This window comes from Protobothrops mucrosquamatus, unplaced genomic scaffold, assembly GCF_001527695.2.
Source record: "Protobothrops mucrosquamatus isolate PMUCROS unplaced genomic scaffold, P.Mucros_1.0 scaffold_129, whole genome shotgun sequence".
NCBI classification, from domain to species: Eukaryota; Metazoa; Chordata; class Lepidosauria; order Squamata; family Viperidae; genus Protobothrops; species Protobothrops mucrosquamatus.
This window is the reverse complement of record NW_015386205.1, coordinates 328,195-350,049: the sequence shown is the minus strand read 5'-3', so window position 1 is coordinate 350,049 and position 21,855 is coordinate 328,195. Positions and strand designations below refer to the sequence as shown.

General features: G+C 37.0%; 2 protein-coding genes across 2 annotated transcripts in view; both read right to left on the bottom strand.

Moving 5' to 3' along the window:
• The window catches only part of COMMD2 (COMM domain containing 2), a 9,362-nt gene extending 2,117 nt beyond the window's left edge, over positions 1-7,245 (bottom strand). Inside the window, exons 1-4 of the mRNA XM_015817754.1 lie at positions 7,095-7,245; positions 3,430-3,507; positions 1,411-1,493; positions 864-1,037 (exon numbers count right to left, since the gene is read on the bottom strand). Of these exons, the coding sequence (XP_015673240.1) occupies positions 864-1,037; positions 1,411-1,493; positions 3,430-3,507; positions 7,095-7,161 (402 nt within the window). The 5' untranslated portion in view covers positions 7,162-7,245. The remainder of the gene's footprint in view (positions 1-863; positions 1,038-1,410; positions 1,494-3,429; positions 3,508-7,094) is intronic.
• Positions 7,246-11,925: 4,680 nt separating this feature from the next.
• On the bottom strand, positions 11,926-21,735 carry ANKUB1 (ankyrin repeat and ubiquitin domain containing 1). The gene is made up of 6 exons (XM_015817743.1): positions 21,533-21,735; positions 18,267-18,410; positions 15,817-16,033; positions 15,112-15,226; positions 13,848-14,747; positions 11,926-12,164 (listed from the first exon to the last, which is right to left on the bottom strand). The coding sequence occupies exons 1-6, from the start codon at positions 21,620-21,622 to the stop codon at positions 12,080-12,082; spliced, it is 1,551 nt and encodes a 516-aa protein (XP_015673229.1). The 5' UTR covers positions 21,623-21,735; the 3' UTR covers positions 11,926-12,079.
• Positions 21,736-21,855: the final 120 nt, after the last annotated feature.

The following is a 21,855-nucleotide window of genomic DNA, read 5'->3' as shown; positions in this document are numbered from 1 at the left end:
TTCTGCTTTTTTTTCAAATCAATCAAGTGTTGATCCATTAGTTATGATAAAAATTGAACAACTAGCTTGTCTCTTAAAAGCCAGCTGTGACATGATGGGCCGAGAAAGACTGGCCAAAGTCACCCAGGCAGCTTTTATGTCTAAGGTGGGACTAGAATTCACAGCATCCTGGTTTCTGGCCTGGGTGCCTTAACCATTACACCAAACTGGCTCCCATTTGAAGACATTACCTATCTTTGTGGGAAAGACTTCACAGGCCTGTCAGTTGGATAATCCCTCCCTCACATACATTTATGGTATGTATTATGTTATAATGTTATAAATATGTTACCCTAGTTCTAATTCCAAGAATAGGCTGCTAAACAATTTAGTGGCTGATTTTTATTAGACTAGACTATGTACATAACTTTTTATTATTCTCACTAGAACCTTTAATTTTCTTTAAAGTTTCATTAATTTGAATAATTTATTACATTACCATTTAAAATGACCAACATTTATTCCAAATTTTCTATTGCAAAATAAGAGGCAATTTGAATAAAATTCCAATAATTTGCAGGGAGCAGGATATACTATTGCACTAGTAAGATGGGAATGATGGAAATTTCTCTAAGTATTTTCTTAATATGAATAGACTGAAGGTGCAAATTGCATTGTCCTAATGAATAAATGGATAACTTATATAGTTTACTTTATTGTATCCTCCTGTGAATAATTATATGGCAAAAAGTATGATTTCATAATATTGCTACCTCTATCTTCTGGAAAGAACAAATATTTGCTCATTTGAAATCAATAAACAAATTTGTTCTTATTGGAGCTGATATAAATCAGTGAGTATCTACTAATGCTTGTATTCTTACCTGCACATCTAGTCTCCACTCCAGATTATGATAACTAGGAAACTTTGGTGTTAGTTCACTCAGAATATTCCTGATCTCCTTTCTGTTGTCAAGATAGAGCTGAAGTAATAAGGCATTCAGTTCTTCAGGAAATTGTAATACGAGTATTGAGTCTTGAAAATCTATCTCAGATATCTAAAAAGTATAAAATGCAAAACATTTAAATTTTCAGTTAATTTTATTACATTTTTCCTTGCTCCAAATATATTTCTTGTTCTAAAGATCATATTTCCTACTATGAAATATGATTGGTCAGTAGAAATCAGCATATAAAAATTTTAAAATATGTAGATAGTCATCAATAAGTGTTCTTAAAGTCAATGAAACCTGAACAGGTGAAAGAAATTAGCAACTAAATAGTAAATGCACCAAAACCAGAGGAATGTTTAAACTTTCATCTAAAACACCACACCTTTGTAGAAGTGAGACATACTTAATTCTCTCCCACAAAACAATCTGAAGTATATGCTTATTTCTCTAAATAGAACACATTGTGTAAACCACTTACCATGAGTTTTGAGCTCTCAGTGAGAAGGTATGTTAATCCTTCTACTCCATGCTGAATTGTCTCACTATTTACATTAAGTTTTTCTAAAAAATGAAAAGGCCATAGAAATACAACATATAAATGGTCAATAAAGGAAACAAAGTCATAAAAATAAATCATTATAGCTAGAAACATATGCTAGGTTGCAAATGTGAATGTATTTATTAGAAGTAAGCTGTCTTGAATTTTGCATGTAAATGATTAACAATGATTGAAAAGAGAGGCAGAAGAGATCTTTGGCTTACAATGTCCAGTGAAATTCATATAAAAGTCTATTAGAGATCAGAGCTCAAAAAAATTTTCCTCTAAAGCTTTTCCATTTTTCATGAATTATCCGAAAATAAAATGAATAAGAACATTAGAAAGGCAGGCCTTTGCTGCTTAGAATGCAAACTGCGAATAAAATGCTTATAAGCTTTATGTCAAATATCCTATGCCTATGGAAAATATGCTAGTTTACCATATGTGACATCTCCATAACATGATATATAATGTTAAGGATGTACCCCTTTTTTTCAGAGTATAGACTCCTAACTTAAATCCAATTCTGAAACTGCTGCACCAATTCTGATGAAATCTCAGTACAAGTGCAGTGATTTAACAATAGCTGAAAAAATATTTGAACATGGTTTCTGCTTTGTAAGGAACTGGAAAAAGAAGTTGAGCACATTTATCAAAGGTACACCTTTCATTATTTACAGATGTGATTTCAGAACTTCCTTGTTGCTTTGCATTTGCAAGCAAGCTTTACTCCACCATTTCCAGACCCAGAGTAATAAACTATATATAAAAAAACCTATATGAACATATTTTTCTGACATTATAGGTGTAAGCGTGCATTAATATATACTTTTTGCTTTCTAAATTGCTTCTGATTTTCAGAACATTAGAAAGTTGCTTAACGGTTTATTTCTAATTTACAGATCTCATCAAGCCAGATTCATATTTAAGCACTGATTTAGCAACCAGGAATTGCAGAAAAACAAGTAAGCAGGCTGATCGAAGAGGTATAAAATGCCTCATCTTTCAGAAAATTGAACAGGTTATGAGAGAGGAAATCCTTCTTCTGCATGTAATATGTAAATTAACTATTCTTCCCTCCTCTGTCATGTTCAGTAAAATTCTGAATATTTTTTTTAAAAAAAAGGATTAAAACATTTGCAAGTCTGGAATCAGGTCTTTTCTAACTGAGAATGATCTTTGTAACTTTTCTCCTTCAATACTTTACTTTTTCTTAACACAGGCATTGATATCAAAGCTTATTAGTTTGATGGTAGATAGGAAAGTTAAAGCCCCCCAACAATTTTCAATTTTAGGAATTTTAAAGGAGAAAAAATACCCCTTAAAAACACTCTCCATACTCTAAATCCAAACAAATCTTTGTTTCCCTGTAAAAAACAAAAAGGTCTTGCTTATTCTGATTTCCCTTCTTCACTTTCACTTCATTTGAACTTAAAAAAAGGTTATAGTGTCTTCTCTTTATCAATAGGGGAGGTTAACAATGAAACAAGTCTTCATAGATGACAAGAATCAGCTATGGCTTATGGTAAGGAAAATTCTGTTATTAATGTTTATTCAAACATTAAATAAATCTTAACCTTAACAACAAATGAATACAAGCTTTAAAAATTAATCAAAGGAAAAATAAAGTTACCTCATTTCTTTTGGACAGTGGCCTTTAACATATTATTCAAAGCCCTCAAGCTGAAAGAAATTGTATTTTCTTATTTTAACTTCCTCAACATAGTTTCCTATGCAATCACCCTGCAGAGTTAGTTTACATTTTTTTGTAAACCATGATCCTAAACTGTTTTGGACCAAGGTACAAATCTTATCCCTAGTTCAAATTAATAATTTTTATTGGGTTAACACCATTACATCTCATCAATATATAAAATCAATAATAGATGTGTAATCTATTTTTGTCTGTTGCTTTTATAGCCACAAGGTCCTAAGAAAACATACTGTTCTTATACTTACTTGCTGCTCCTTCATAGACTTTAGGGTTTGTGCCTTTTCTTAAGAACTCAATAGCAATACGACCAAATTCATTGACAACTAAAAAAAGAAGAACCATAATGAGATTATGGCTGGGAAATATAAAAGCCTCCTTTAAGAGTAATCTATTTGAATAAAACATATCTCCATTCTTTGGTGCTCTTTGAGCTTGCTTGTTTTCTTGCAGACGTTTCATTATTCATTATTAGCACGGATGATGTTACATAGTTCGGATAATGAAACGTCTACAACAAAACTAGCAAGCTCAGAGAGCACCAAAGACCCCTTATTTCAACCCTGAGCTACAAATATTCTCCTTCATTGATATCTCCATCCATGACAAATTATGAATCTGTTTTTGAATTTACAGAGGGAAATTTAGAGAGTATGAATATAGGCAGAAATGGACAAATAAAAGGAATGAGCACAACATTATGGTCTGCCAGAATAAAATTTCAACCCTTATTTTTCACTATCAATTTTTCCATATAATAGTGAACTAGATTCTAAAAAAAAAATCTGGTTTGGGAATAAATATTAGACTAATGCACAATACTCAAACATTTATGTATAGATCTGGAAGCTAAATATACTTGAATGGCAGCATCTGTAGTTTTTTCAGTATGTGTGCCTTGGCCTTTTCTCAATAACCATAATCTAAAAAGAAGCTATGACTTCTGATGATGTTATTAAGGAACAAGGCAGGGTCAGGTTCCTAATATTAAACCAATATGCATAGAAGTTTATTTAAATAGGAGCAACAGCCAAGTAGTAGCAACAGAGCAGAGTGCCCCAAACTGCTTTTTCTGAGAAAACCAGAATTCCTCAGAAAATTATGTTAGAAATATTTGTCATATGATAAATGATATTTGTCATATGATAAAAAGACCCTACTATTGGATCACAAAATGACCATGTTTCTTTGAAATAATAAGCCAGAATACTGCCATGACTGCATATCAGCAGGCACTAGCCAATTGACATTTAAGTCTGTGGTTTGTGTTCCTTGTCATATGATCCAGAAACTCTTATTCCTCTTAAAATATTAATATATCATATTATAATATAAAGTATGTCACCAAATCATGTCTCCCCAAAATTAAATTTTTTCCACTTTTTGAGGGCTGTTCCCTTGGCTCTGTTAGGTGACAATATCTAAAATTTATGCAACATTTTGTTTTAATCCTTTGGCTTCCTCAAATCCCAAAGACAAAAATAAGCAAAGTAACAAGAAAAAAATGTTTTGGTTTGCTTGAATGTTACATAGATGCAACATGTCTGTAATTGATTCCAATTATCCCAAAAGAATAATTGATTTATAACTGCAGTTATAGTTTAGAAAGGGTAGTTAATTCAAACATGAATGAAAGCAATAATAAATAGGGTTTTGCAAAACATTAAAAATATTGAGCTTTGCAACGCCTTTGGGGAACATTAAATCAGTCATATGGTTTGCAATGCTTGTACTGCTGCTTTAAAAACTGATCTTAGCTGTCTTTATATGAATCACTTTACTGGGATGAAAATACACAGCTGCTTTATCAGTTAAAAAAATGCTGTACATACATTCCTGCATTTTATAAAGCATTTATATATGTTTTACCTAGTCCACTAATGAGAACATAAATCCCATGTAGAGATAAATCTAGTAATCAAATTGTTAAATGCCTAATCAGTTGGTACAGGTAATATTAATCTGAAAATGGTTCCATTTCTACAAGTTTCTGGAATTGGGCATAGAGTTAGTCTTGCATATCAAACTGCATACGAACTGAATCTGAATGGGGAAGCTTTGGCAGTTCCTGAAGTGCTGAAGGCAGCCACAGTGTGCTTCCTAATAATATTACTGTCTACTTAAACTCCAATGTGACCAGAGAAGTTCCTAGATCAAAAATTAGACTATTCACAACAAATCACAAAATGAGCCAAACAACACAGAGAATGCAACCTGAACTCAGCTTATATAGTTAATTTGGTTCAATTTAGTGCATGAATAAAACTGAATTAACTGCAGACATAGGAACTGCCTCTGCTAGAACATTTGTAATTGCAAGCTAGCTACATTAATAATTTGCAATATGGGGATTAGATCAATTTATCTGAGATGATTAGGTTATGCTAAGTGATTGTGCAAGTTGGCAGACTTGGCTATGTTTGCACAACATAAAAGCAATCACAAACTTGCTAACTTTGAATCAATGTTGCACAAACTACTCCAAATGGAGTAGCCAAAAGCAATGTTGCTTTTGGCTACTCCATTCTTCAATGTATTGTATAAACCTAAAAACAGTTTATTTCTATAAGCTGATTGATCACATTACAACCACCGTGCTGTGCAATCTCAGTTACTAGTTTGTAAACTATGGCTTATTGCTTAATTTGTTACATGAAGCCAGCTACCGTAATTATGCTTCATTTAACTGTTAATCTAACCACATCTTAATCAGATATGTGAACTAATAAAAAAGAATGACTTTTCACTGTTAAAAAATATTTTAGTTGCAAAAAAGTAAAATACAAAATAAAATAGCTAACGCAAAGTCATTCCAGGCATACTTTTTGACTAGCTGCAAGTTAAAAACAATTCTTAGAATTTCTGCAAACATTAACATTTAACAAAGCATACTAAGATATATGAATAAGCATTATTATAAGAATCATTCTTTTAGATTTATAGTCTGTGTTCATTTAAAAATGTTTACATAAACTTTAATATACTTTGATCATGAAGATACAGAACAAAGTACTCCAGACATTGTGTATACGGTAGTCTTTTTGGTCTTTGAAAGCTATGCAAGATGTTCTAAAGCTGTCTAAAACTGTTTTAGCAAAGCTTTCACATTAAAATTGGAGAATTAACATAGGTCAAATTATAGAGTAGGTTTGTATTATTTCTTGAAGCTTAAAGTCAAAATGAATCATAAGTCTACATAGAATATACCAGAAAATAAAGTGAACATATATACTGCTCAAAAAAATAAAGGGAACATTTTACCATGGAACTGAAGGGGTTTGCGTTCCCTTTATTTTTGTGAGCAGTATATATCCCTGGTATCAATAGAACTGTATTAGAATTGTTATGTTTACTTGCAATAAATAGTTTGTACTATAAAAGCAGGGGCAGGCGAGCTATTTTTATTGGGCACACGTATTTATTTGTCACAAACATCTTTGCTGGCAATGCTGATAAAATCCTTTTAAACTGCGAGGGTAGCCACACTTCCCTGGAAGCATGACCCCAAGGGTGTTTTCAGCTGAGCAAGCGTATCCAGGGCGCTCTCAGGGTCGCAGTCCTAAATATTCCGATACTCCACGCGGAACATTCCCAAATAAACAGGCAAAGGCGTGCGTAGTGGCCTCATCATAACAGGATTATATATCCCAGTGTTTCTCAACCTTGACAATTTTAAGGCATGTGGACTTCAACTCCCAGAATTCCAAGCCAGCAATGCTGGCTGTGGAATTCTGGGAGTTGAAGTCCACATGCCTTAAAATCGTCAAGGTTGAGAAACACTGATTATATCCCATCAGGCGCTTTTCCATCTTCCCCCGCGGAATGCAAGCGATTGGGCGAGGAAGGGCCCGCGGTCCCCGGAGCCACGCAAGTCAGAATGGACGAGCCCTGCAAGCCCTCGAAGTGCTCCTACCTGAGCTCTCTACTTGGGGAAGGAAGCCCAGGTGTTCTTTGTGCTCTTCCGACAGCACCAGCAGCATCTTCCTCGCTTAGCGCCCCCCACCGACACAATCAGCAGTTCCCAGCTTCACTTCCCGACGGACAGAATTTCCCTCCCTCTTGGTGTCACCGAGATAGCCCTCCGCCGAGAAGCAGCTCCCTCATCAAGGGTTCCCAATCGGACTCGCTGAAGACGAACCAGCTTCAATTCCTTTATATAGCGCCAGCCTTTATGCGGTGCTTAGGATCAGTTTAAAGCAGTGTTTCTCAACCTTGACAATTTTAAGGCATGTGGACTTCAACTACCAGAATTCCACAGCCAGCATTGCTGGCTGTGGAATTCTGGGAGTTGAAGTCCACATGCCTTAAAATTGTCAAGGTTGAGAAACACTGGTTTAAAGCAAAGTCGAGGTATTGGTGCCGCTGCCGCCATCATCGTCTGTTATAAAAACTTTCCCACTCGCTCTTTTCTGTAATATATATCTAAAACCATTAAAAATATTTTAATGCAGATTTAATATTGAGCATGACTACACAGTACTTATTACTAACAGGTTCGCTTATAGAGAGTCTTCTTCTGAAAATGTGAAGCACAGCGTTTTGGTGGACGGGTAAAGTGTCCTGAATTAAAATCTGTAGCATTAAAATAAGATTTATTGAACACCCCACAATTAGCTGGGTTCATAGCCATGCAGAGCTATGAATCATGTTTTACAGAGCTTATGACAGGGCCTGCAATTAAGGAATAAACTTGCCATATTTTGTGTTGGAATCCTGCTGATACGAGGTATGCTTGTCTCCTCCCAAAAAGGCAGGAGGGAGAAAAAAAGTACGTAACAATTATTCAAGACGTGTTCTTGGTCAGGCTCCTTAAAAATAAACTCAGCAAAGTATTGCATACAAATCCATCATGTGATGTCCTGGAGTTGGCAATATCAGACAAAGCAAACAAAAAGTAAAACACATTAAAAGTAAGGGATAAAAGAAGGTAATTTAGAACAATGTGAGGTTGCTTTAGATAAAACCAGATTTTAGTTACATTTCTGATATACTGGCTCAGATGTGCTAAAACTGACCAATATTGCATCCTTGTTAAATACCCACCTGCATTTCATTGTTTTTTTCTCCTCTTCCTTCCTTTTTCCCCACATTTTCTATATTTTAAAAGTATTTGTATCAGTATTATACATTTTCCTTTTTTTGAAATTATATTAGTAATAAATACCTGCTTTAAAAAAGAAATAATCTAATCCACTTCCCTATTCACTGCTGAAATTTGTGACCACTGTACATCTCTGACTAGTGATTATCCAGTCTGTTTAAATGCCTCTAAAAAAGACAATACAAGTAGTCCTTGATTTATGACCACAACTGAGCCCAAAATTTCTGTTACGAAGCACAACAGTTAATTTTTGCCCTAGTTATTAAAAGAATCACTACAGTTGTTAAGTTAGTAACATGGTTATTAAATGAATTTGGCTTCCCCATTGAGTTTCCTTGTCAGAAGGTTGCAAAAGGTGATCATATGACCCTGGGACAGTGCAACCATCATAAATGAGTCAGTTGCCAAGCCTCTGAATTTTGATCATGTGACCATGGGGATATTGTAGCAGTTGTGTGAAAAACAATCATAAGGCACTTTTTTTGAGTGCCATTATAACTTCTAATGATCACTAAATGAACTGTTCTAAGTTGTGGACTACCTGTGTACAGCACAAAATTTGCTCCAAATTGACTTGCTTTTACCATTAGGAATGTTTTCAGGATGGTTAACTGAAATGTACTGTCAAGCTACGAAATCTACTGTCTTTAGGATGGCTGCATGCTTCTAGTTTGCCAATAGTGCGGGAGAAAAAGAGGGGAGAGTTTTGAATACACAGGTGTTCCTTATCAACATGAGACCCAAAATCATTGAAGAGTTGTTTTGGCGAACTAAAGTTTCTTCTCATAATTACTGGAAGATATATTGGACAATGTGACCTGAACTGTCAGAGAGGGGAGGGAAAGATTCATTCTTTTAATTAACCGCTTCTCATTCTTTTCTCACAGCTAGCTTTAATTCTATTGTAACAGTTTGCTAATCTATATAAATAAAAATGTAAATGTTCGTTTGTTCAAAATCTTAAATCTCCAAAAGTTCTTCACCGATTGCTTTGAAATTTTGACAAAATGTTGCATTCGAATACGCACGTGTTTTTATATACCTATATTATATAGATGTCACAGCTGTGACAAGTAAAAACATGCTTTTTTTGAAAAACAGCGCCATCTGTTGGACGTAAAAGCAACACACGCTTTTACCAGACTGAGCCACAGCAACGCGTGGCCGGGTACAGCTAGTGCCTAATAAAGTTAACATTAGAGAACGCAATGCCTCTGGTGTTTTGCTTCATTGGGCTTCTCAGAAGGAACTTGACATGTACTTCCTTGTGATCTAAATGCATTATTGTCCTGTCATCCAGAACTGAAAAAATCTTTTCTATCTTCTTTATTACATAAAAATGTTTCCCTTAAGTGTTCTCAAGCCTAAAATACTCAATATGTACAACTGTTCTCTCCATTATTTAGTTTTCTTCAGATTTGCTTTTCCTAAAATCAGCTTAGAATGAAATACAATACTCCAGATGTCATCTAACCCAAAGGTCCCCAACCTTTCGGGCACCAGGGACCGGTTATGTGGAGAGAGGTTTTTCCGCAGGCCGGAGGGGGTGGTGGTTTTGTGTGCTGCCTGCATCCTGTGGATGGGGGTTTGCTTGTTTGTGCGGCCCGGTTACTGGTATGCCATGGCCTGGTACCGGTCCACAGACCAGGGGTTGGGGACCCCTGATCTAACTAATGCAAACTATAAATAGTCCTCAACTTAAAATCACAATTGGGACCAGAACTTCCATCACTAAGCAATGGAAGTGAGTCACACTTGATTTTAGACCTTTTTTGCTGCTGTTGTTAAGCAATCATTTCCCCCACTGACTTTGCTTGTCGGAAGCCTCTTGAAAGGTCACCAAAGGTAATCACACAGCCTTGGCATGCTTGGGTAAATATATGCCACTTGCCAAATGCCCAAATTCTGATCACATGACTTTGGGGACATTGTGATGTCATAAGTGTGAGGACCGGCCACCACTTTTTCCAGCACTGTCTTAACTTCAAATGGTGTTAAACAAATAGTCATAAGTCATGGACTATTTGTAGAGAGGAACAATGGTTTATCTTGATCATGACACTATTCCTATTGGTATAGTGCAAGGAGGGTACTTGTCCCTTTGCAGTGGCATCACATTTAGCATTTAGACCTGCATGCTGCTCAGAATGGTCCTATCCAATTCTATACCCCTGCTTTTGAACCTTCCTTCCTTCCTTCCTTCCTTCCTTCCTTCCTTCCTTCCTTCCATCCATCCATCCATCCATCCATCCATGCAGCTATTCACTTGCTATACAACACTGGGTAGCTAACAACCCCCTAAAACGTAAAAAAAAACAAAAAAAAAACCCAACAGAACAGCAATTGCAATAAAAGTTTTCAAATGACAAAGAGACATTGATAAGCACACTTTGGGTATGATTGTTCAGTCAGATCTCCACCCCTCCAATGATAGCATACTCCAGTCATATTAAACCCTTAAATAACAATACATGACCGTGAAAGCAATTCACATGCTGTAGAATTTCATGAATTAGGTTTAATGGCATCAAAAAAGGAAAAGTGTACAACATCTTGGAAATGGAATAAGTGAACCTCCAGCTCTCACTTATTAGATTTTCCTTTCTCTCTTGCAGTAAGAGGTCATAGAAATAGCAGTGTTTCTGGCAATAAAGTTCCAGCATATCTTGCCTCACCCCCATAACTGCTATAACTTATTGCTCTCCAAGTAGATTCAACTCAATAAATTAATACAAAAGATAATTGATATGTCAATAATGATTTAATAGGAACATATGAATTCTAAGAAGTAGTAGAAATACATTTCAAAAGGATCAAAAATGTTTTATAAATTAGGATCAATTATATCTGACTAATTTGGGAATGGCATTATAGTAGAATTCAGACTTATCAATCTTCAAGTTACGATGATAGTACTTTTTGACATGCAAAATATTTTCATCCACATAATATGTAAGCTAAGATTATTTTTAATATTCAGGGGATTCCTCTGAATACCAACTTCTTTGCCCACCACAATCTTTCTCAAGGTTTGCAATAGTGACAAATATCTGTAGCTCGGGTATAGGATGAGGGTGAAAATTTGTTCTCCGAGCTTGTGGGTTGGTTTCTGAACATTTCGTTACCAGTCTAGGTAACATCTTCAGTTTAGGGTTTTAGGGGGATGTCAGTGTTCTTCTGTTTATAAGTTAAACAGAATATAAACAGAGGAACACTGGCACTTCCATCCCCTAAACCAGGGGTAGGCAACCTCGGCTCTTTTATGACTCGTGGACTTCAACTCCCAGAATTCATTCCATGCTGGCTCAGGAATTCTGGGAGTTGAAGTCCATGAGTCATAAAAGAGCCGAGGTTGCCTACCCCTGCCCTAAACCCTGCTGAACATGTTACCAACTGGGTAACAAAATGTTTGGAAACCAACCCACAAGCTCGGAGAACGAACCTTCACCCTCATCTTTCTCAAAGTCTCCAACCTATTCCATTTCAGTGCCATTGCTTCAGATGAATCTTCAGAAAAAATAATGTGCAGGTTGCCTACAATGTTTCTGTTTAAAGAATCCCCAATAGGAGTCATCCAAAATGTTCAAAATTATGTATTACTGCTTCATATTTATATAAACCTTTTGTCATGCTTAATCCTTTTGAAATGTGAATGGCACTTCAATGGCATTGGAAGGAGTGGAAAAGGGAATATTCCAGTATTCTCAGTATATGTATTAAGATAGCAACAATGCAAGATGCATTGTTTCTGTAAACCTTTTTGGTTAGTCTATTATATATATTTCATCTGAGTCTTCTTAGTATGTAGGGTTACATACACTTTTTCTAGCTAGGGTTCTTGCAATGTCCAATTGTTGCAGCCAAGGCTTCTCTTTAAATTCACTGCAATAAAAGACATAGACATTTGTTACTTTGAGGCCATATATAAGATATCAATTAATTATAAACACACACAAAAACAAGTACACCCCAACTATTCCATCATTTACAAAGTTAAGTGTGATAACGTTGAGTCTGGACTCCTAGTACAGATTAAGAGAAAATATACTCTGAAAATAAAGATAAGTACCTGGGAGAAAACTCCACTCTGTGATATGTTATTTATGCTAATGTTCAAAGATACACTTGTTTACTGTGATTTGCATAGTTTGATACATAGACAGTATATAAAGGTAAAGGTTACCTTCACACTGAAGTGGTACCTATTTATTTGCATTTGCATGCTTTCGAACTGTTAGATGGGTAGGAACTGGAGCCAGTACCAAGAACTCACCCTGTCGCATACTCAAGCTGTCAGCTTTCCAGCTGACAAGCTCAGTGTCTTTAACTGCTGAGCTGTTGTGCCCCCTCAATATATATGTATCATAAAATAAATAAACACAAATAAATTGGTTGCTAAATTAATGTATTTTTGGATTTGACATACTGCACTGAACAGCAAAAACTAATCCATCCTCTGTATTTGATTCCCTAACCCAGGGGTAGGCAACCTTGGCTCTTTTATGACTCGTGGACTTCAACTCCCAGAATTCCTGAGCCAGCCATGCTGAGGGGAAAGGGAGAGTTTCCAAGCTGAGCCATGCTGGTTCAGGAATTCTGGGAGTTGAAGTCCACGAGTCATAAAAGAGCCAAGGTTGCCTACCCCTGCCCTAACCTCTTCTCAGAAGCTTCTCCCTAGAGAATGTTGGAAACTTGAGAGATGTTGTCTAATGAAGTGGATCAAAAAACATTTTTTCAGGAAAGGACAATCCACACTATTTATTTAATAGTTTTTTTAAAAAATATATTTCATGATTCTGCAAATCAGCTAAAATCAACATGCTTAGCATTGACCAGACTCCCCCACTCCTTTCTAAGCTGATTATAGTTTACTGAAATTACTGTTGCCACTTGATGGCAGTATCTGTTCATCAGAATGTTTAGATTTTCAGCAGCTCCTCCAAATGATAATTGTAATTGGCAATAATACGTGATGGTTAATTATGAAGCACTCCTCACTTCTTTCTAACATCTACATGAAGCAGCTGGGACAGATAACCTGTCACATAGATTCTGGTATCTTCAGTATGCTAATGATACCCAGTTATTTACCTTTACCCAGGTCAAACAGGTGATGTGGTAAACTGTATCATTTGTAAAATGTTCTGAATACTTCTGTCACAGAAAAAAGGCCCAAGGCTGGGTAGACTGTAGTCTACATCAGACATGTCAAACTCGCGACGTCATGTGACGTCGCGCAACGTATCGGAGCTTTTTTGCCATTGCCAGCAATGGGGTGGGTGCAGCTCCGGTAGGATGAAACCGGCCCGCGGGCTGGCAGTTTGACACCCCTGGTCTACATGCAGGCCTCTCAACATTCGGGTTGATGCCCCCTGGCCCTGTGTAATCACATTGTCAATTATGGCAACAACTCACTGTTTTTGCCACAGGTTTTCCAGCTTAATTTTGGGATAGAGGCACCTCTTTAAGACTGGGAATGGAAGCATAAGATCTCCACAAGAAAAAAAAAAACTTCTGATGCCACTTTCTAACTTATAGTATTTCTGAATAAAGACTGATACATACCTGGCTATAGCTAAGCAGTAAATTGCATTCTCTCTTGGAGTTCTTCCACAGTATTTTGAAAATGAGTCCAGAGAAGGATTTAGCAGAAACTCTACATTAGGTATGGAATAATAATAAGCTGGCTTGAGGACAGAATTAGAAGGTAGAGGAACTCTTGCTAAACACATATTTTGGTCCATATATTCTTCACTAAGCCGTGTGTTCTTCTTCCTAGACTTCCTTTTTTGGCAGTGTGCCACTGGAGGAAATCTAACATTTTTCTCCTTGAGGTACCTATCAGATATGGTCACATGGTACCAAGATTGCTCATGTTGAAAGCGATTATTTAAATCTGGGAGTGTGCAACCTCTGCTGCTTGCATGTTTGATCATGGCTGAGCAAAAACCTCTGGAGGTCATTTCTGGTTTTGTGAAACCATCCACAAAGACAACATCCCCAACTCGTGTTCTGAAGACTGCAGCAGGGTTACACTTCTTGGTTGAATAGATATTATTTTGAGATTTAAGAAGCCACAACTTTAACTTAATATAGATTTTCATGGGCAGAGAGAATGTAGGGTAAGAAACCACTGACCATAACTTGGTGACTAAATACATTACACAATCTTTATGTCTGTGCTGGATACATAGCTGCAATGGAGTCTGCCCTGCAGAATTTTGACATTCAAGGGATAAGGCACTGTAATTAACAAATGCTTTCAGTATCATAAGTTGGCCTGCTTCTGCAGCTGCATGAACGGGACTTTTCATGTTGTTGGAATGATCGTCTTCCTGGCACCATTCACGATAAGGATGTACACCTATTGTTTCAGTGGGCTTCACTCCCTTTTTCAGGAGCCAAGTTGAAACCTGAAGGTGTCCGAAAAAGGCTGCCATGTAAAGAGCTACTTTCTTTTGATATCTGAAAGAACGTGTGTACAAAAGAAAATTGGTATAGCATTTCCAAAATCACGTGTCACCACAATTACAGTAGAGAAGTCACTATGCATTTACATAAAGAGTCGCTGATGTTACCCAGCACTATGATTTATAAGTAACAACCAGCACTCTAAAACGAACTTGGAAGCCTATTGTAACCAATGCAGCAAAGGCAAAATAGGTACAATCTTGCAATAGAAGACTTGACCTTCTTGATTTTAACTTTCACTTTCTTTTCATCTAGTCCCTCTATCCTTCAGTTCTCACCACTTAATGACTATCTTGGAATAAATATTCTCATCTAAAATAAAACTGAATTTTGAAAAGTGTATGTTGAATCTTCATACCTGAGTATTGGTTCTTCCTTTGACAGATAGTACTGGATCTTGGGTTTGCTTCCTAGGATACAGCTGGTCAAGAATTCTCTCCATCCATTCCAAACATCCAAATGAAGAGTTGTGCCTGTTAACAGAAAACATTGTCATTTAGTTTTGCTTCTATCTTTGTTGGTTAGAAGGTACCACTCATTCTCTTCTGAAGTACTAGATTTTAATATCTATAGTAGCAGAGAAGCTAAAAAAAAATCACATGAACTATAGCAGGAAAAGTGAAGTTTAGATTTAGAAAAGGACTTATTTACATAGTACTATGGATACAATGTGAAACTGAATCAATATTAATTCTGAAGAATAGCTAAATTATCTAACTATAAACATCCTTCAAAATGTTCAATTTTAATTGCTTATCAGTTGCTTATGTTCTAACATTTTTAAATAGTCAATCATGTGCGGGTATTAGGATTTGAAAAGACAGTAATATGGCACTGCCAAATATGAAGATCGTATTTCATTTTCTCTCAGTAAAATTGTAAATATTTCTTATAATATAGTTCTGTATATGGCTACTCAGAAATAGCTTACTTTAGATTCACTGTGACTCATAAACCATCTGAGATAAAGACATCTAGACTACAATTTTGAGTAACCTAGATAAGATTTGAAGGTCCTATGCTTATCAACTAAAACAGATATAATATACAAACAGTCTTATACCTATATCTAACTGATAATTGTTCAGAGTATTGCAGTCAAACATCTCCCTGCCCTCTGGAGTCCTGAGACAATAAATGCTACTTGGAAAACCACATTTCAAGGTCACTAAAGTTTTCAGCTCCGAGACCTTTGATGAAAGAAGATAAATCCTTCCCCTTATGGGCACTTTTTCATGAGTGACCGCATTGTATACATAGAAAATTGGCTTGTCTTCTTCCTGGTGGAGAAAACAATATTAATGAACAAAAAACATAATGTATATGACATGTCTTCAATAATTTAGTTCCCTTTAGATTTGTTGAACTACAACACTACATTTCTACAATTATAATTAAAACTCCTAGTCAGAATGTCCAAATATTTGGTAGACATTGGTTTGAGAAAGGCAATTTTGAATGTATGTGCAAGAAATGGCCCTCACATATATAGCTAAGGCAGTAAGGTTTCTCTTACAATTTGTTACAGTAGATAACAATTTGTTATTAACTGTAAATAAAATGAATTAGATTGTGATTTTTTTTCCTCCTGACTCTACCCACCTTGTGAAGCATAGCCTTATCATGCCATTCAAGGACCAATGTAGCCCTAGGCTTGAACAATGCTGTATATGCTCTGAGAATTAGGTTTAAAACTGTACCTTCTTAAGATCAGTTCTGGTAGTCTTTGGATAATGTGAACATTCTTTTTTTCCAGGCTTAATTTCCATCTCAAGAATGAGAATAATCACTAGAACGCTTCTCAGAATGAAAGTATGAAGCCAGAAATCATATAGAATATTTTCCATAATTAAGAGAGTTGCAATGGAAGTGCTTGTTTCTCATGGGGGATCTAAAGCTTGGCTACGGACATCTATAATTACTAATGAACTTGTATGAATGCAGTTCCTTTCTAGTCTAATTTTTTTTTTGCCTTATTTAGAAATTAAGTCATGCTGAGATCAAAGACTAGATTGAGAAAAAGACAGCAGCTCTAATGCTTTTCTTGTTTTTATGTCCTATGTATCAAGTAACGTTGTGCCAAGAACAATCATTTTGGCTAACTAACTCCTGAATTGATAAAATAAGCAAGACAGGAGCAATAATTTCTGGTTTCTCAATTTAGTTGCAAGCAATTTTCCCTTCCCTATTTATATATTAGCTTCAAAGAAAAAAATGAGAATTCCTTATTTTCCTTCCTCTTTGAAGAAAAGGCTATCTACAATATTTGTTAACAAACATTTGGATTAAACCAGTATTCACATCCCGGCACAGCAATTCCTCATTTATAGTTTAAAAAATAATGTGCAATTATGGCACATAAGTCATATCTCATTTCCACACTGCAGTCATGGTATAACCATGATTTAGTCAAGGTTCTATCTTACACAAAATTATGTATGTATCCTTCTGTTCCTCAAGCAGACAGAAAAGTATGATTGCAGCTAATTTTGTAAGACCAGTAAAATCATGACCAAAAATAGTTGAAGATTGGTAGGGCAACAGAAAGGTTTAGGGGGAAGCAGAAGAAGTGTACAAGGCATATCAGGAAAATTCCCTCCCATAAGCACCTGGTATGAACTGCCATAATGACCCCCCAAAAGAGATGAATTATGCCTTTTGTACTTTTCTCTCAATGTACACAAGTATAATACCCACTATTGTGGGATTTGTACTGTAATGTCGTTATATATACTTCCTCATTTTCTCCCCTCTGTCACCCTCCCACTTGGACCTGTTTCATCCCCAATCCAGTCTCCATCCCACTGGGCTATGTTTAGAATTGTATTCAAGCGTTGTTTGAAGGACCGGTTGCAGAGAAGGAGGAAAGGTTGAGAAAGATGGTGTTTTGGGTATGCTGTTTTCTGCCTTACAATACAACCTTGGCTCTAACTGAAACCTATCAGCTGGGCCTGAGATTAAGACTGTGTAATGAGGACAGTTTTAAAAAGCTCTAAAAACAGTTAGTGGGTATCTTCATGCTGCACTTAAGGGATGTGAGGATGAGCTATGTTCTTTTGGAAACGTACTGCTGCCACTAGAGGAGTCTATCAGATTCCACCAAAGACTGTTTTTGTTTTTTTGCTGAAGATTCCATTAAACCTGATATACACCTCCATCCACCATTCTCAATCACTCTTATTAGGCATAGTATCATGCTTTTCACCACAGACAATGACGGAGAACAACTGATGAACAAATCAAATTTTAGAATACATAGCATACCATACCCCAAAAATATATGAATTGTTCATATGAAAGAACTTCTTAAAACATTTAAACGTTCATTGCAATCAGAATGAGACTAAGGATTCTCATTGTCTTTATGCATTCTGCTTTATTATTTGAAGATTACTGTATTTCATTTGAACATCAGATTCTTCTGATTACTCTTAAGTGATGCTAGCATAAGTTCTATAAAGTAGAGAGAGAATTTCTGTAGTAGGCAGCCTTTTTGTTCTTTTTAAATCATACCTTGATGACACATTTAATTGAGGAAGAAACTGTAATGCCTACATCAGCAAGTACCCAGTTGTCCTTTAGTACTGCTCCTGCATATATCAGCTCCAAGTATCTCCTGCCCTTTTTGTCTTCAGAAAGTGGAACATGAAAATAATCCTTAACAAAAGAAAACAGATTATTATTTTTTATAAAAAAAACATAGACACTAAAAGTTCAAGGTACTATCCAAGTTATCATTCAATAGCCATAGTTGTAGGAACTATGGGGAAGGGTTGGAACTCAATAACAGGGCTATGGTTTACATATGGAATGTTTAGGCTCTATCCCTGGCATCCAAATGTAGAGCTGAAGAACCTTTTTCTGAAATTATGGAGAACAATTATCAGTCAGTGTGGACCAGTTTCCTTCAATCTGTCACTCTCTATTGCACTAGACCAGAGGTCTCCAACCTTTCTCGGCTGGCGGATCTGAGGGAAAGGGAGGGAGAAGCATTTTATGCATGTGCGCGCACACACACACACACACACAAACGGGGCCGTGAGCGTGCGCGATGCAAATAGGGCGGTGCTAGTGCCTGCATGACACTCACTAGCACTGCCCTGTTTTCACGCTGACGTGGTGCTCCGTTTTCACGCTGCACGGTGCCGTTTTTGTGCTGCACAGCACCTCGTTTGCATAGCAGCAGTGCCCCATTTTTGCCGCACGGTGTCCCATTTTTGCCACACAGCACCCCATTTGCATAGCGGAAGCAGTGTTAGCATGAGTGAGGGTAAGTGCACGCATTGACCAGCCTGTTCCGCAGTCTGATGGCCAGGAGGCCACAGCCCAGTAGTGATCCACGGACCGCAGTTTGGGGACCCCTGCACTAGACCTCAATTTCCATTATCCTACACAACATCCCATATAGAAGTTAAAGTCCAATGCATTCAAAGGGCAAGGATTTGAAGAAGGTGAATGCAAATATTAAGCTAGATAAATCAGTGCTTTATTTTGGTATAAGGTACTTTCCTATGCGCATAACTAATATAAACATGCCACAGCCAAAATTCTCTGAATAATATTCTAGGACTACATCGTATTTAGCTAAAAATTTGAATCAGTAACAATGATTTCTGCTCTTGCATTGGAATCAATGTGAATGGTCCCATTGTACTTGCAGTGGAAGATGCAGCACCAGATCCTGTAATCTTGTTGTTTCTGTGTGGAGGCTCTTAGCACCAGGCTCTGTTCTGGTAATATTAATGGTCTGAATTTTTTTATATGCACTGTTTTAAATCTGTTTTTTTTTTTACTCAATGGTTTCTACTATTCTATAAGTAAAGTTAAGTTACATAGGACTGAGTTGTTTTAGTTGCAATCCTATGCCCACAGTCAGGCTTCTCTAAATTCTACTGTGTAGTTACAGCAGAGCCTTCATGGTGTAATAAATAGTTTTACTGCAGAAAAGAGTCATTAACAAACAAAAAAAATCTGCAATTCACATCAGTTAAAGCGTGTGTGTGTGTGTGTGTGTGCGTATGTTCTATACTCCAGGTTTAAGTCCTTGATTTGTTTTCCTTCTACTTTTTGAGATACCATGGCATTCTCTTCAAGGTCACGGAAAACAGCTGCAGTTGAGGGATGTTTACATAATTATTCTCTCCAGCTTGAGAAGTGTATGGTCCTCTCCTTGCTAGTTTCAGCCCTTCATAGGGAATCCCTTTGAATTTAATTAGGCATCATTTGGAGCAAACATGTTAAAAGGAATGCAGAGTGTGCATACTCTTTGTATGTAGCTATTTTGCTATGCCATATTCACACATATTGATATAAGTTTAATGATGGTATAATAAATTATGAAGATGAAAAAGATGACATTTTATTTTTCTATTCTTTTCAACCCAACAGAATGTTGCAAATGGACTTTGTTCATCTGTTTTTATGTTTATCAGCAAGGTAACTCTGCAAAAACTGAATAGAACAGGGGTCCCCAACCCCTGGTCCGTGTACCAGTACCGGCCCGTGGCATGCCAGCAACCGAGCCTCACAAACAAACAAAAGCCCCATCCGTGGGATGCAGGCAGCACACAAAACCACACACCCTCCGGTCTGCGGGAAAACATGTCTCCATGGAACTGGTCCCTGGTGCCCCAAAGGTTGAGGACCTCTGGAATAGAACAAGAGAAAATTTGGTGGGGAGAATCTGAAAAAAAAAATAATTGAGTTTGAAATCAGGCCAAATCAAGATTGGGGGGCAGCAGAGAAAAACATGTAGGAAAAAAAATCCCTCAGTGTATTTCTCTAAGACAGTGATGGCGAACCTTTTGGAGACCGAGTGCCCAAAAACCGCCCCCCCGGCCCGCCCCCGCTCCGCCCCCCCGCAGGGCCACTCACCACAGATCGCCCAGGTGGCTTTGCAGCGCCATGGCGGCCACGCCCTCCACCCGAACCCCATAGCATCATCTGCACGTGATGGGGCACGAGGGCGGAGTCTTGGCCATGCTGCCTGGCTGCCAAGTGCTTGGCTGTGCTGCTCCGCGTGGGCCGCGCCTGGAGGAGACTTTCCTCCAGGCAGGCTGCTGGTGAGGAGGGGGTTGTGGGGGGAGGCAGGGCTGGGGCAACAGCTCGCGTGCCCACAGAGAGGGCTCCGAGTGCCACCTCTGGCACGCGTGCCATAGGTTCACCACCACTGCTCTTAAGAGAAGCATTTGGGCAGTTGCTCAGAATGCTGCTGACTGTTTCATTCTAAGTCTGCTTTCTCACATGACTAAGAGCAGGGCTATTATTAAGGAGTTGAAAAAAAAATCCCAAGAGCCAGGTTCTGCATGCTTTCTCTATCTGGTTTGTATTCTGCAATTAAAGGAAATAATACTAAACCATAAACACAGGAATCCTTAGGTTCCTTATGTACTTCAGCTCCAATGAATTCTGTGTAAATATGCTACTCATGTAGCTTATGTTACTAGTTATTTTTTTCTTTGTTAACCTCTCACATTCAAACAAAATAAACAACTCTCCCATATAATGTATGTTGAGTTTTCAAATTATTTGCAGACTAATTTTCTAGAAAGTAACTGCTCAAAAGGGAAAAAAAAGTCATAAGACAATTCTAGTTTCATGTAACTTAGTGATAGTAACTTAAACAACAGTTCCTTGTTTCACAAAAAGCTTTGTATATGCCGTAAAAGAGATTTCTCTTCATTTTGGCAGTGAATTTTATTATTGATTTCAATTTTTCACATGGACAGAAAGTCAAAAGTTCTAAAAAAGAAGCAATTTAATAAAGATCAAGTTCTTACCTTTATCATCAGTTTTACATCTTGCACAGTATTCTCTGGTGAAATATCAAAAGACTCACAGAGTCCTTCAAAAGCAACAAATATTCTCATTTTGAAAGATGTTATTTGAATTCTTCAAATGTATTTAATAAGCCTCATCTTACCACAACAGAGGTGAAAAATTTTTGTGCTGTAAGTATCCAGTCTAAACTTGCACAACTTGCCCCCAATTTTGTGCTGTAAGTATCCAGTCTAAATTTGCACATCCTTCTTTAAAAACAAAAGGTACCCTGGAAAATCCTCTGAAGCAGCCAGCCCATGGAATCTGAGAAACAGTAAGAAGA

Coding starts and splice junctions, on each gene's coding strand:
- ANKUB1 (XM_015817743.1), bottom strand. CDS start 21,622: ATGAGAATATTTGTTGCTTTTGAAGGACTCTGTGAGTCTTTTGATATT. Junction 18,411..21,532: donor ATGTAAAACTGATGATAAAG/GTAAGAACTTGA, acceptor TCTTTTGTTAAG/GATTATTTTCATGTTCCACT. Junction 12,165..13,847: donor TACTGCTTAGCTATAGCCAG/GTATGTATCAGT, acceptor CTTTTATTGCAG/TGAATTTAAAGAGAAGCCTT.